Raw genomic sequence first — 15746 nt, forward strand, 5'->3', positions numbered from 1 at the left:
CAGCAGAGAGCCCCTCCTCCCGCTTGATGGCAGACTTCAGGCACCAAGGGGATATATAAGATGGTTTATCATTTGAATTTATAGCAACATTTATTAAAAATGATGTTTAAACAGGCCCTACGGCCTGTTACAGACAGACATTTAGACAGAGCAGATCGGAGAAGTGAGCAGTGTAGAAGCCACAGACAGCCCTCCTAAATAAAAGACAAAGAAAGAAGCATATCACAATCTCTTACAATGTTCCCAAAGCCTGAGTCCACCCCCACAAAATAGGAAACCCTGGTGGAGTGGTTAAAGGCACAGAACTGGGCATTAGTCAACATGGTTTCTATTCCCAGCTCTGTAACTTTGGATTAGTCACTTAACCTCTGGGTCTCAGAGATGTAACCATACCCAGTGTAAGAAGCTGGCATAGCCAATTCTCAAATATTTGTAAAGGGTTTTGAGCTCCTCTCTAAAGATGTCATAGCACTGTTACTGTTATCGTTGTGTTCAAGGAGGAATACAAGTCGCATTGGAAGTGCAGTTCTCCTTTCTGCCAAACAGTGTCACTCTTTAACTATTTTTAGATTAGCATCAGTAAGCCCTTTAGAAGAGCTCCAGCCTGAAGCCCAGAGCTGGAAGTGGGGTCTAGCTTCCCTGCAAAGATCTAGAAATAGAAAGTTGCTATACGCAGCAACAGCATTTTCAAAGCAGCCAGCTCCATTCAGAAAATGAAAGTTCTACTTTGCAAGGTTGATGCCCCAGAACAGGTATCAGAATCCCCTCACGGTCAGTGAAATCCAAGAATACATACAGAATGCCAGTGCTGTCAATCTGATGCCACGTTTGGAGAGTACACAGAACGTTAGACACACACACCCAGCATCTCGCTTCGTTACTTTATTAGGTATTATTCAGAGCGCCTGCCCCACGGAAGACACTTTACATAAATATTTCCAAAATTTTTTTTATTCAAAGCCACATAAAAATGACACCCCCGCCTCACAACACTCAAAAATAAGTTGGTTTTATTTACCCTAGAAAAAAGGTTACTTTCAAAGAGGAAAAAAATCTTGCCCTAAAAAGGAAGAACAAGAAGCTTCCTTTAAATGTTGCAACTTTAAAACGCACTTTGCTGCTCTCCTTTTAGAGACAAGTATTGCACTTTTGTAAAGCTACAGTGCGCGCCTGTACGGCAAACAAGAGGCAGCAAATGGCATCGGACAAGAGTTCCCACCCCCCAGGTTAAGAAAACTAACCTGTAACAGGTTCCCAGCCACAAATAAGATGAATTGACAAGTGAACGACTATTGATTTACAAAGAGCTGGCACATCCTATTTAAGCTGGAAGCCCCCAGAAGTTGCCCCCATCATCACTGATGCACAACATACAAATCAAACTCTTGCTCTAGTTAGGAGTAAGTCTAGGTTTGACTGACTCTTCAGCACAGAGTTCTGAGAAGCATTTGTCTAGAACATGGTGTTCATGCTTTGACATTTCCTCCTCTGTATTTCCACAGATTTAAACTGGAAAAGTACTTTTTTTTCGGTATTCCAGAAAGTCCTTCCAATGATCAACATTTCAGTCTCTCTCTCTCTCTCTCTCTCTCACACACACACACACACACACACACACACACACACACACACACACACACACACACACACACACACACACACACACTAAAGATGAGGGGGTAGATTCCAATCTCAGTGACACCGGTGATTTCACAGAGTTCCTGTAAATTTACGGCAGCAAGATTGAACAAGAAATGGCCTCAGGGCTTCTGTAATACATTTCTAACACGATCAGAAGGCTCAAGTCAACCCAGGCCCTTCTTCAAAAACAACTCATCTCATTCATTCCCACATCAACTCCCAATCTGGTAACATCACTGTACAGGATGATACATCATGAAGCTACAGCTGATACGCAGGGAAATAGACCAGCTATACTGCATATAGAGAGGGACACCAGCCATTTCTGAAAAGGTCCTGTGTGGTATGCAAAAATAAATGAGGACCCCAGGTCTCAGAATGCATAGTGCTTTGAACGATGCAGTTCTTCTGTGTGCATTTCTTTTTCAGTTGAAGTATCAGTCAAGACTCCACTATGTACAGCTGGCTGCCCAAGTCAGTCTGTCTGAGTTACTGCGTGGCAAGTAATAAACCAGTAATACCTTTAATTCATAAGAAACTCAGATCAGCCAAGTGGACACACGTTTTCAGGAAACTGAAAAATACTTTTAAAAAATTCTAAATTGATAGTAAATGTCCCCCTCTTTGGTAAAATGTGTTTAGAAACTTACACCTCTGAGCTGCAGAGTCTTTCAACTTCCTGTGTATCCAGGATTCTACATTAACATACGTGTCTCCTTGAGCTGGTGCCACCTAGCAAAGTTAGTGTCTCTCTTGGGACATCACCTGAGATGACGACATAATTGCTCTTAGGTGGAGTATTTTTTTTAATAAGGATCCCATGACTGGAAGATACAATCTAGGCATGAAATGACAACGTGGCACATAGACCAATGGAAGAAAAAGCTAACTGCTACCACATGCTGTTCTGGGATCAGACAGTCACATAAGGGACAGGATGCTACATACCAAGGTGCCCGTACCCTATGACAGCTCTGTGCTCATGTCAAAATCAGAAAGTAGCTGTATTGGAAACACAAGATTCACTTGCTATTCTGCTGAATGGAACATTATAAGGAGACCGGTCGCAGTCTGGATACCTTAGGACTACCCAGAATTGGCAGTGCCTAGGTTGGGATAAGGGAAGCTTAACTCCTACCCAGCCGCTGCTGTAGAATGCATTCATGACCCTTCCAAAGATCTGTAGACGATCATGGTGCCAATGTGTGTGTGTTGAGGGTGGAGAGAGAGAATTGGATTGTATCACAGCATCGTGTGGACATGGGGGAAATAAGATAGACAGAACCTGAGGTACAACTGCCCTGTCTATCTAGTTTTATATGATGCCCAACTCCAGACAGAAAGCCAAGAGAATGTGAGATAAATTGTGACAAGTCTTAAGGAGCTTAGGTTGCTCTCCATGGCTACAAGGCAGCAGGAGCTGTCAATTGTATCTTCCCCATCACCAGTTTAAGATCCAGACTGCCAGGGTCTTTGCCAGTTCTAATCCTTTCAAACCAGGCTTTGCAGCAAGTCATTTGTGTTGCAAAGGTCTGGCTGGCTAATCTACATGTTCCCAGAATGCACAGCACTCTCCAAACGCCAGCTTGTGTGCAGCTCTGAGAGCTGATAAAGTCTATTCTGGAAGTAGGAACCCCCAATACAGAAGGCACATGATCACTACCAATAGCTTTGTGTGTGAAACTGCAGAACTGAGTAAAACCATGAGCTTATCCCCACTCCTCCTTCCAACCTCCACTGGCTGGCCTGGCAACTTAGCGGTCATGCTGCATGCTGCCATGTGGGACAGCCAGGTTTGATTCTTAGACACCATAACCCACACAGTCCTGTGGGGGCAGGGAGTGCCACAGAGTTAGAAGGAACCTGAGGGGGAGCTGTGCCAATTAGCAGCAACTCCCAGGGCAAACGAAAGAGGAGCAGAGATGTTTCAGCCGACGAGCCCAGCTAGTCCCCCAAGGTTTAAATTGGGAAGAGCAACTGCTGAACCTCCTTCGAGCAACCAGGGGAGATGGAGACCACAGCAAAGGCAGGGAACTCTCCTTTGCATTTTGTAAGAAAACCGTAGGCCTCATGGATTCAAGAGGCCAGCCTAGCATCAGACAATGCTAAGGCTGATAAACTGCACCCAGCCGCTGCCCTTGCACAGAGGAGTAGAAGGAAGTAGCCACGAAGAATCGGGATGGTTAAATAACCACCTTGAACAGTGCTGGAGAGCCTGTAAAGACCTCTCACGTCCATAGCATCTATTGCTCTGATCTAGGTGCAGAAGCAGCATGGGCACCAGGCTCATCCACAGGGTAAAAAGAGTTCAGCAGACAGCACGAGAAGGATCATGGGCGCAGCCCTGCCAGCTCTCCCGGCATGGAGCATCAACCACGGCTCTTCTGGCAGAGTGAGCCATCCCCAGGAAATGCCAGCTGTGCTCAGAATCAAGCTGATCTCCAACAGTGTAAGACAGAAGTAGCAGGGGGCCATATTTCTCTCAGACTGAGCAAAGGGACAGGAGGGCGCTGCTTTGAGGGAGGCTGGTGTGTGAGTGAGAAGGACCCAGCTGTCCTGAGTTGCTTGTCCACAGTCAACCAGGGTAGAGCGAGTGCCAGCCAGCTCGCCGGCCCGCCTGGATCCAGGCATTATGAGCACTCCGGAGAGCTGAAGGGGACGAACTTGGAAGGTTTGTTTGGGGTCTGACCGTCTGCCTCCTCGCTCAGTTTGAAGAACATTTCTTGCTCACGCTTTTTCTGGTTCAGCTCGTCTTCCAACGCCTTAATGCAAAAACAAACAAACAAACGCTGTCATGCTCTGGCTGTATTAACACAGCCCCTGCCAGCCAACCAGGCTCCAGTAGCATGCACGCAGGGAACATTACCTTCTTTCGTGGCCTCAGCTTATCCCGCCAGTCCTTCAGGTGCTGGTTGTGATTTTCATCCAGGGCCTTCAGCTTCTGGGTCTCATGTTCCACCAAGAGGTGACACTTCTCATTCTAAACAGAACAGCCAGAAGGTATAAGGAGTCTGTGGGTGGAATGTATCAAGGAGACACTAGATCCATCCCCTCCCAGACAGACTACATGCCACAGATGAAATGGAGACATTTTTCACCCATGCTCATCCTATGGTTTCACACCACTTCTGCTGAGTCCTAGGCAGCTCAGAGCTCTAAGCTATACTCATGTGTTTAAAGGGAACCCTCGAATAGGAACAGATGGGAGATCACACCTCTAGTCAAATTTAACAGCCAGTTCCCACAATCATACTTCTTCCACTGGCCAAGACCTCTTCTCTACATAGGCCATGCTAGTTGTATGATGCTCTCCCCTCAGCCTATACGTGCAACTCTGTAAGGTTAGACCTCAGCGTGATGTTACCTGCAGTTGCTGCAGTTCATTCGCGTTGCTCTCACACTGGGCATTCATTTCCTTCATCTGGATCTCATGCTTCTGCTGCTGCTGCAGCCGCTCTGCTTTTTGCCGCTTTTCTTCCTGCTGAGCAAACTGGAACAGAAAGCACCAATATCCTCAGTGACCCAAGCTCGGAGGCTGGTTAAGAAGTTAATGAGCTGACACCATAAACAGCCAAGGTGGGGGATGCCTAAATGCTCAGTTTAGCTGTTAAAACCATATACAACCCGTATAGAACTTGGCCAAATCTCAGACCAAACTCCATCCAGTCAGGTGAGAGCCAGTGATCAAAACAGATGTTCTTTTAATTGAAGAAAACAACTTTACAATAAGGCTCGACCTCTAGCCTGGAAAATAAACATATTATGGACCTAAATGCAGGGGTTGCTGGCACTCTCCTAGGCTGCCGCAGAACAGCCCTGACACATGAGGATCAGAACAGCCTGGTACCCACGTGCAGGTGTTTTCATGCGAATGAGAGCTCATCGTGGAAGTGATCCACTTCACCATTAAGCAGCAGGGCCTGCAACAGATGCTGCTGTTCTGCTACTGAAAATCCAGTGAGCTTGTGAACAAGCTGTGGACAGTCAGGCTCCTAACACTAACACGTGGCCAGTTAATTTTAGCAGGAGATGAGAAATTGTTTCCCTGACCTGTTATAATGAGAACTGCAGCAATCGAGACACTACAGTGACGTGGCAGGGTTGTGGTGGTTTAAGAGTACGTCCCACTGTCTGGTTTTAAGTCACTTAGGTGCCTTCGGGAATCCCTCCCTGAGTGCAGGACTCTGTGCTACTTTTACACAGGCTTTCCTGGGTTACGGGCGGAACGACTAGTTACATCACTGCCTTCCTCCCACAGGGTGCAGCGATGTCACCCCTTAGTTTCCCAGGGTGGCCTGGTGTTGCAAAACGGGTGGCACTTCCCTCTAGCACTCCTACGTCTCCTGCAAAGCTGTGCAGTGCTCCACCCCTAAAGCCCCTGGGGAAGTCTCCACAGCCCATGTCTTCTGCAGCATTACCACGTGGCTCAGTGAGCCGTACCTGTTTTATCTTCTCCCTTTGCTCGGACGCGCTCCCACTGGAGTTTATGTGGAGACTCTTCTTGTACATAGCCATGCGGGTCTTCCCTTCACTCCTCTGGATTTTGGGGAGACGGCCTTTCTCCTGCTGCTGCCGAATCCTCAGCTGCTCTATCATTCGCTGGCTATACCGCTGCATTTGCTCCCGCTCCTGGAACCGCAAAGCCCAAGGGGAAAGAGAGCAGGGTCAATCAGCAGAGTAAAAAGGCAAGTCAGGCTGATGGAGAGAAGGAGGGTGGCTATCCTGCAGTGGGGAAAGGTGGAGAACATTGCAGGATGGGGATTAAAACAAAAGCTGCTCCCTGGGGCTGTAAGAAAACCATGTGAATGGGGCTATCAAACAGAGCACAGGGGAAGGGCGGGGATGGGAGTTAAGATGACGAGAAATGGATGCCCACAATGGGAACTGAGATCTGTCTCAGCTTCCCTGCGTTCCCTTCTGAGTCCATGACATAGGCAGGTAGGCAAGGACTCCCCAAGCTCCAGGTGGGAGCGAGGCCTCGCCCACACGAAGGGAGAAATGAAGACACAACTGGTCACGGGCAAGATGTAAAGAGCCAGAATCTGAGCAGATGGCACAAATGACCTGGAGAGCTATCTGCTGCAAGGCAACATTCCAGGTGCAGAAACATGGTGGCCGTGCTAGCCATGGCCCTCAAGAGTGGGAGCTCGGCCTCTGCCAGGTCTTCTCCATGGAATGGCTAGAAGCCTCATTTGGCAACCTTCATAGGCATCTTCCTGAAGGATTTTAAGTGAGTCAGGTTAACTACAATGCCCTGCTGCTGTAATGCAACTATTTCATACGTTCAATTCCCCTGACATCCTGTAAACCAGCAACACATCAGAGCCTTTCTGGAAACAGCTCATTGTCTAAGGTCTCTAAGCAGATGCTGCTCGTTAAGGCAAGACATGCATACAGCACAGGGAAGGGATCCCAAATATTAGCAACAAAACAGGCTGATATTCACTCTTACTCTTTCTACATGCCCATCTACCTGCAGGAACACCCACCCCTCTTTCCCCATTCCCTTCGCTTTCAGGCACAGGCAGCTCAAAGAGTGGGCATGACAGCCCCTTGCAGACCCACCAGGGGCAGGTTCTAAGGCAGTGGCTCGCTGCCTTGCTTGTCAGCAGAATGGGTGAAGGTGAGGAAGGGCTGAACTCTGTTACCTTCTCATGCTTTCGGACCAGTTCGTGTCTCTGGAGGAAATATTGGTCCTTCAACTGCTGCTTAATAAGCTGGTGTTTCTCCTGTAGGTGGTGCTCTTCTAGCTCCCAGATGGAGGCTTCTTTGTCTGAGGAAGAGGAGAGAAATTAACACACACACACACACACACACACACACACACACACACACACACACACACACTTCTGAGCTCTAGTGATCCCAATACTCTGGGGCAGTAAAGCAGATGAAGGGGTAATCACACACCATCTCCTGTTTTCCAAGAGGCCCTGGTCGCAAGCCATATCTATGAATTGTCTCTTGTAATTACAAGGCCTAATTGGTTCGTATTTGTAAATCACTTTGGAGATTAAACCACTAAGTGTTATTCTTATTAAACATTCAGGCAGGATCTGGCAAGGCTGTTTATTGCTAAATCCTTATCCTGCCAGCTTGTAGCCATGTCAGCATCTGTTTTGTGGGAAGAGCCCGCATCGGATAAAGCCATCACTACAGCATTTGTTTTCTCCCTCCCCACCCCATCCCACTCACCTCTCATGAGCTGCTGCTTTTTGTTCAAGCACTCACGCTCCTTGTCGCTGATCTCCTTCCTGTTCTGTGCAGTGATATTATTCATGGCCAGCTCCAGATCCTCTTTCTGTTTGGCTACAAACTCTTGTTCCTGGAGGGAGATGCCAGTAGAGTGAGCAGTTTTTCTGCTGTAACTTTTCATGCACCTTTGGTATTTTAAATCCCGTGGCACTTGGAGGTAGGAAGCCAAGTCACCATGTGCCCCTCTCCTACATCCCCTGTGCTCTTTGGTGCAGGGCTAATCCTTCCTTGGGCTTACCAAGACTTGCTTCTTGTGTGCAAATTCCTCCGTCTTCACCTTCATGCTCTCCTTGCGCACATGCCGGGGAAGCTTCTCAACCTCGTTCTTGACCTTTGAGGAAGGAGAAGAGATTTCTCAGCAAGTAACTAAGGCTGAAGCTCCACATTAGGAGCAGGGCCACAGGAACAATCCTAGAGCGTAAGAGGGAAGAAGAAGCCTCCCACTCAGAACAGCGACTGCTGCCTCTCTCCCCCAAGAGATCTCCTGTGCAAGGATGCTGTGATCTGCTCCTGGAAGGAAAGCTGTCCATCACAGCTAGAGCAAACCAGTTCTTCACCATTCCTTTCCCATTTTTACCTCCTTCTTCTTCTGCTTAAGCTGCTCTTGGAATTTGGCGTAGTCTCGCTCCTGCTCGGCACGGATATGCTTTGCCTCCTCCCGCCGGCGCAACGAGTGATCCTGTTCCATCTTCTCTATCTGCTGCTTCTGCTGACGTTCTAGGTTCTCCAGCTCAGTGTCGTAGAATTTCTTTTTTGCCTACATGGGAGGGAAGAGAATGAGGTTCAGACTAAACCCTCGCCAAGCTATATCCTTTCTCAAATCACAAATAGTGAGCACTGAGGGACTTGAGCCTCTTTTCATGAGTGGACGCAAGAAGTTTGTGAAAACAAGATACGAACTGTAGTGGGCAGAGCCAAGCCTGGGGTGGGCAGGATTCATGCAAATGTCTCGCACCCAGTTCTGCCAACAGACCTCAATCTTGAGTTGAAGAACTCCTCTTATTCCATCTCTGGGCTCTAATAGCTCAGCAGGCGAACTCCATTCCTGATGTGCCATATCCTTCTGGTAGCCACAGTCCTGGGCAGTGACCGGTGCTGGGAGAAGCCCAAATGTAAGACTTTTTGCTCAACACCCCTCTGCTTGCAAACCAATGACGGACATTGCCTTCTGCTACATTTAACTCTGCTGATACTGACATAGCTGTCTTCTCTCTGAGTAGCATGAGCATTATACCAGTGTCAGCAGGAACAGGGGCCATTGTGGGATGTGGTTTGATTGCTAAATGCTGCAGGAGAACTGTAGAGGGAGCACCTCATTGTTTCTTAGCCTGTCTCACCGTAATGTTGGCAAACATCCTAGTGAGCAGTTACTTCTTTTTAAGGAGGGATTCAACAAGACAACACCACATGTCAAAACAGGTCAAGGCTCTCTAAATATGTAAGGAAACATGTGAAATGCCTATACCTCCAGCAAACCTGGAGGTTACTGACAGTACACAGAATACGTTTATCTGCTGGCTCCTGAAGGTTGTTTTTTTTTTTTAAAAGCCTGACTTGGCTATATAAAAAAAACCCATCCACGCTGACAGCTCCCCCTCAATCAGGCTCAGCTGGGCACTCAGCCAGCAGATCACCACAGCACAATTCACCTTCATTTGGTTTATACCCAAAGTCTCACCAATGGGCTCTGCTCAGACACCACCAGAATATGAGGACACAGACACTTTGCTGGGATACTCAGCTGGCCCAGCACCTCCCCTTTGTTATTGGATAGGGTGTGTTTCTGTGAGGTATAAAGGAAGTTCTGGCCAACAGCAATGGGTTCTAGTAGGGCTGCTGGCTCCCATATGTTTCCTTGATTGTTGTGCCCTCTCGGAGTGATAAAATCCAGCCAGTATCATTTTAGGAGAACAAGCAAGGGCTTAGGGTTAGTTTTCAGAGGCTTGCAGAGGCTGGTGAGCAGGAGTATTGAATGCCTATTGTAAGAGCACATAGAATCTCTCACTCTGTGTCTGCAGGACAGCTGCAAAGGAGAAGTCAAACCAGCTGGGACATTTAGATTCATCTTCCCTCTCTCACATACCGTCATTTCTTGTTCAAAGCGCTTCAGCATCTGTTCCAGCTGCAGGTGGTGTTTGTTGGTCAGTTGGGTCTGGTTCCGGTGCTCCTCCTTCTGAAGCAAGCGCAGCTCCCGCAACTCCTGGCGCCTAAAGGGGTTAAAAAAACCCAAACAAACAAAAAACCCCAGTAAAATTCCAGGCTTGAAATAACATGGGAGCAGAAACAGCATCGTCAATGAATATTCAACCACTGTGCAAACCAACCAACCACACAGGCACCCTGCTAATGATCCAGAAAGGGTTACTGCTTTGAATTCGGGGAGCAAGGTAAATGCAGACTCATTGATTTGTATCCAGGCTCCATGGCACCAGTTCTCTGTCTGTATGAAGGCAGGATGTTAGTAACGTTAATGGGTGCAGGTGGGTCAAATCTTACTGGCAAAATCTATTAGCCAGCACTGCAGAATAGCAGTGGAAGCTCTGTTGCTTGGGACATTTAAAACTTGTCCTGGGAAACTCCTTGAAGATATACTTGTGGGAATCAAACCTCTCCTACCCAGCAGGGTAAAACAGGCCTATTATGCCCCATCCAGTCTAACTTTATAGTAGTCTTTGCAATATAATTCAGCCTGAGCCAGGGCTGCCCTGCCTCACAAAACAGATGGGAGGAAGAATAATTTTCCCCTGTTCTGGGCTGCCTGTGAACCAAGGAGATGTTGCATTTCAGCTCTGATCTAGTCATTTGCCTTGCAGTGAAGCATCTGTTAGGGAGTCCATTTGCCAGGTTTACAGGCTGGCTCAGCTGGAACTTACTGATGAACGGTAGGAAAAACATCACGGTTTTCAAGTTAAATCCCATGTGACCTTCCCGACAGTTCATTAGCGTTATGCTCTTCAGCACAACACACCCAGAGTCTGGGAATCCTACTGGGAAAACCACTTTAGACAATTTCCCTTATCAAAACAAACTCACCCCATTTAGGCCTTGTCTACACTAGAAAAATAAGTCAACCTAACATAGGTAGACTTACTGCAGTGGCTGATGTCCACACTGCTCTCCTTGGGTGGGTAGAGTGCGTTCTCACCAGGAGCACTTCCACCGACCTGAGGGGCAGTTGTGGGGAGCTCAGACCCCTATCTCAGCTCCCTGCCGGGAACCCCACAGGCTGTCGTCCCCGTCCCCGTCCGTCCCCGTGTCCCCCCCCCCGCATCCCATTTCATGCCAGGAGCCAGCCCAGGTTTCTCCCCTCCCGGTTCCCAGGGGGAAGCTGCCCGGAGGTTCTCGCCCTTAAGTCCACTCCAGCTTTTAAAATCGGTATCTTGGTACGTTCCAACAAGCAGCAGGAAAACAAGCCAGATACGAAACTCACAAGTGGGGAAAAAAGATGCAAGGAAAATGCACTAAACCTGCTGGGCAAGCCCCGTGAAACTGCATTCTTCCCTGAACACACTTTTGTGCAGTGACAGTTTTCAATCCCCTCTCTGTCCCCGGTGCCCCCTCACCCCACCTCACCCGGTAGTGTAGGTAGAGCAGGCCAGTTGAAAACAAAGGCCCCATTTTCAGTTACTCCTTCCCTGTAATTGCGGCAGGAAGAAAAGGATGCAAGGGTGGTGGTAAGCCCACTTTGCATTCCTGTATTCTTGGGCAGCCTGGCACCTGTCTGGCCCTCAATGCAAGATGGAGCAGTCCAAGGTAAGCTTCCCATGGCCCTCAGGAAACCGAATAACTGAAGCGCAGTGTGGAGGGACCATGTTATAACAAAGAATCAGGCCCAAGGATTTTTATGAGCCTTTCATTTCACTGTCACCACTAAGAATAATGACACTGGTGAAACAGTCTTCTCTCTCCCCACTGGAATCCTAGAGGCTACAAAAATGTAATGGAATCAAAGCTTTCAAGGGCTTGAACATGTCGAATACTAAGCGAGGCTCAAAGCTTTACAGTTCCTCCTAGTTCTTCCATTAATAACAATCTGAGTAAACACAAACACCCAGGAAGAAAAGCACCTTGAGAGGTTGAATTGGTTTATTTTAATTGAGTTGATGTGTCACACTGACAGCTCTGGAAATGGAAGTAAGTTTATCCACACAACAGGCTTAGCCAAGACAGCAGCAGTGCAAGCTTCCCCCACACAGTGTCCCTGGTAAGCCTCAGCCGGGAATGCATGAATCGTAGGTGAGAGGGTTTCTCAATGTCTATGATACATTGAATCCTTGGCAGTCCCAACAGAGGCTAACAAGGGTGCCCAGGAGGTGATTTGTACATTGTGGACAGCTGCCCGTTGTGAGCTGGGCTGTTCTCATTAACATTTCACAGAGACACTACAATGTGCACAACTGAGCTCACTACTGGGGATGGGCCCAGGTGAGAGGCTCTGTATCCCATCGCTAGTCCCAGGAGACAGCCAAGCCAACCCGCCCAAATTCCCAGTCACGCCCAGTTACTAACTTGCCTGAGGAATCTCATCTCTTCATCTTTCTTCTCATCCTCGCTGATGATCTTTGAGGTGGTGACACTCACTTCCACGCCATCCACCACAAACTTCCGGGTCCGTTTCAGTGTCTTGTTGTGCATCCTGGAGTTCTAACATGCCGTAGGAGAGAAGAAAACAAAAGAGGGGCCATGAAATGAAATTCTAGGTTACTGTTTAAGCGCACCATGACCTGAAGCTGTTCCAGTGGCCTGTATGACAGCCAAGCACTATGGCCAGAGATCTCAAAATAATTCCATTAGTATTTTAAATGAAAGAAACATCAGCCTTCCAACAGCGTAAACAGAACTCACTTTCTCAACAGCAAGCACATAGCTTTGCCTCATTTATCCTGCAAATTCACACTGTTTTCTCATTTACTGTTAAAATGAAATATTGTGATCATAGTAAGACAGTCTGCATTCTCCCCAAAAAGCATTAAAAGAAAGACAGAAGCAATCCAACAATTGTAGAATTCTCCCCACCACACCTCACCATATAAGATGGCTGACTGGATGACATCAGGGTCCCTCTTGTTAATATCAGACTGGAAATAAGACAAACTTTTAACAGTCAGAGTAATCAACCACTGGAACAAATTACCAAGGGTCGTGGTGGATTCTGCATCACTCACAAGTTTTAAATCAAGATTGGAGGGTTTTCTGGAAGATCTGCTCTAGGAATTATTTTGAAGAATACGGTTAGGCTGGAGGATTGAGCCCAGTGACTGCATTTTTTTGGCACGAATGTGGGAAGGAAATAACATAAGCCATGTGGCATTTTTGAAGGTGGCCCTAGAGGTGGAAGGAACAGCAGGAGGGTGAAAAGAAAGGAAGAGGTGAAGGCTGGAGAGAGTCAGTTCTTTTACCTTCCCCAGTAATAAATGACTATGTTAGAATAAAAGGTTGCAAGAGCTTCCAGTGAGACTGAGAAGCCCAGTTTACTGGGCCCATAGAGAGCTTGTTGCTCAATTCATCAACGAAGGGAACAGTCAAAGAACTTGTTTACACGAGGCAGTTGTGCCAGTATAACTTAAATCTGTTTTTAAACCAATAGATTTAAGTGGATGCAAAAGGCTGCATGGAATTTTTGTCTAAGACTAGCTTCATTTGGTTTAAATCAGTAAACAAACTACTTAAGCTAAAATCAAGAGAAGACACGCGTATTCTAAAGTTACATCCAAATAGCTATGTGAACAGAACGTGACGGTTGCAAAGCCAAACACTCAGAAGTTAGGATATGCCAGAATTAAGGTTGCCCACGGCACCTTAATTTGGTCCACTTCTTCATATGCATTATGCTACCATCTTGAATTACATGCTGACATACTAATTCTCCTGCTTCAGTCAGTGCACAGGATGCACAGTGCTCAATTCCTGAGAAGTTATTCAATATCAGGATGACCACATTTTACTTCCTGCACAGTATTCAAACTCCTGCTCTGAAGACAGAATTATTAATTTCCTCACAGGCATTTCTATGGCACACAACACTATGGTCTCCTAGTGCTTCCCAAAGATGAGTGAGTTCATTTTCACAACACTCCAGAGAGAGGCAGTGTGGCCTAGTGGATAGACCACTGGAGGGGGACTCAAGATCTGGGTTCTGCCACTGGCTTGCTGGATGACCTTGGGCAAGTCACTTTACCTCTCTGTGCTTCAGTTTCCCCACCTGTAAAATGGGAATAATGAGACTGACCTCCTGTGTAAAGTTCTTTGAGATCTACTGACGAAAAAGTGCTCTGCAAGTACCAAATATCATCATCATTCCAGTCTACATATGCAGATGTAAGACAGAAATTAAGGTCAAGTGTCCACTAATTTTGGGTGCCCACTGTGAGATGCTGGTGCCAGATTTTTCAGTATTCTTAGCATTACATAAATCTTTATGCGCTCAGAGCACAGCTCCCATTGATTTCATTTGCAGTTGAGAATGCTCAGCCCTCAGGGTAACGTGCTGGGCACTCAGAAAATGAGGAACACACAGTTAATGGCACCTGTAAAAAGTCCGATTTAAGTGACTTGCCAAAAACTATGTAGAAACTGTGTGGAAGGGACAGAATCCAATTCTGCTGCTATTTGCTGACAGCAGAAGAATGTTGAGACTCAAGAATCTCAGGTTCTCTTCTAGGTTCTGAAGGGGAGTGTCTAGAGGTCACAGACCTTTCTGTCCCTATTTCCTCCAGCCTGTGTCCTGGTCCCAGTCTCCCTGCCACAACCCCCGTGCTGCTTGTCCTAGTCTCCTTGTCCAATCAGCCCCAGCCCCACCCTCCTGGTCCCTAATCTCATCATCAGAAACAACTGAACCATTTTTGATGAGGTTTACAAAATGATTTAAGCCAAGGCAGGCGTCCAACATGCAAAAATTACAGCCCAACATGGTTTATGTTTGGCAAATAGAGTTTTAAGCAACTAAAACAGAGCTCTTCGAATGGAAAGTATTGGGCAATCTTGACTTTAGGTGTCTTTACAGCTCAGCCTATAATAAGGTCATCCACACAGTCATCTGCACAGGTTTAGCGAACTGATTTAAATTCACACCCTAAGTTATATCAGTGCAACTTTCCATGTAGACAACCCCTTAGTCCTGTACGATTCAGTGCAATGCACATGGACGCTCCATCCAGCAAAGAGAAATAATGTCGGAACCGTTTCTACAGCATGTGTAAGTGTTGAGATTCCATCTGGAGGATGATGAGCAGGCAGTGTAGACCCCCATGTCCCTCAGCTCCCCTCTGCATCTGTTCAGTGTATGAAATAAACAGACAAGCACAGCACTTCCCCTGAATGTAAACAAGAGCCCCCTGGAAATCCCCAAACATGCCAGAAACATCATCTGCAGAGCAGGGGTTAACTGATTCCCTCCCCATTGGCCAGCTGGGAGGAGGGGAATTCAGCACACAGACTTCAATTCAGAAGGACAGAAAACGTGAAATGAGGGGGCTCAGCAACTCTTAGAATCAGGGCACAGAGAGGAAGTTTCTGCCTGGCCTTTGCTTTCACATCAGAACTTTTAAAAGAGCCACTAAAAGCTCTTACACTTGATTGTATACTAGGGCAAAAAGAAAATGTTCTACACAAGTTTGCAGCAAAATACCCTTGCCCAGTAAGATCTAGAAACCTATGGAGAGCTCTGCAATTACAAGCAATGGGCAGCAAGGTCAAAGATCAGATCAAACGGTTGGGAACTAGGCTCTGACGGTCACAGCAAGTCACTTCACCTTAAGATATCTGAGTGGTTGGATTTTACAGATGAGGACAACAATGCTTCCCTGCTTCATGGGAGTATGGCAAGAATCAGTGTTCATGCAATGCTCTGA

General features: G+C 47.0%; 1 protein-coding gene across 1 annotated transcript in view; it reads right to left on the reverse strand.

Moving 5' to 3' along the window:
• Positions 1-2423: 2423 nt before the first annotated feature.
• Positions 2424-15746, reverse strand: part of STK10 (serine/threonine kinase 10) — a 73411-nt gene continuing 60088 nt past the window's right edge. Inside the window, exons 10-19 of the mRNA XM_067566578.1 lie at positions 12410-12540; positions 9980-10103; positions 8474-8653; positions 8135-8227; positions 7837-7966; positions 7290-7414; positions 6082-6270; positions 5006-5131; positions 4508-4621; positions 2424-4403 (exon numbers count right to left, since the gene is read on the reverse strand). Of these exons, the coding sequence (XP_067422679.1) occupies positions 4272-4403; positions 4508-4621; positions 5006-5131; positions 6082-6270; positions 7290-7414; positions 7837-7966; positions 8135-8227; positions 8474-8653; positions 9980-10103; positions 12410-12540 (1344 nt within the window). The 3' untranslated portion in view covers positions 2424-4271. The remainder of the gene's footprint in view (positions 4404-4507; positions 4622-5005; positions 5132-6081; positions 6271-7289; positions 7415-7836; positions 7967-8134; positions 8228-8473; positions 8654-9979; positions 10104-12409; positions 12541-15746) is intronic.

The sequence above is a fragment of the Emydura macquarii genome, unplaced genomic scaffold, assembly GCF_026122565.2.
Source record: "Emydura macquarii macquarii isolate MOO-44397 ecotype Brisbane River unplaced genomic scaffold, CSIRO-AGI_Emac_v2 contig_2768, whole genome shotgun sequence".
Taxonomy (NCBI): domain Eukaryota; kingdom Metazoa; phylum Chordata; order Testudines; family Chelidae; genus Emydura; species Emydura macquarii.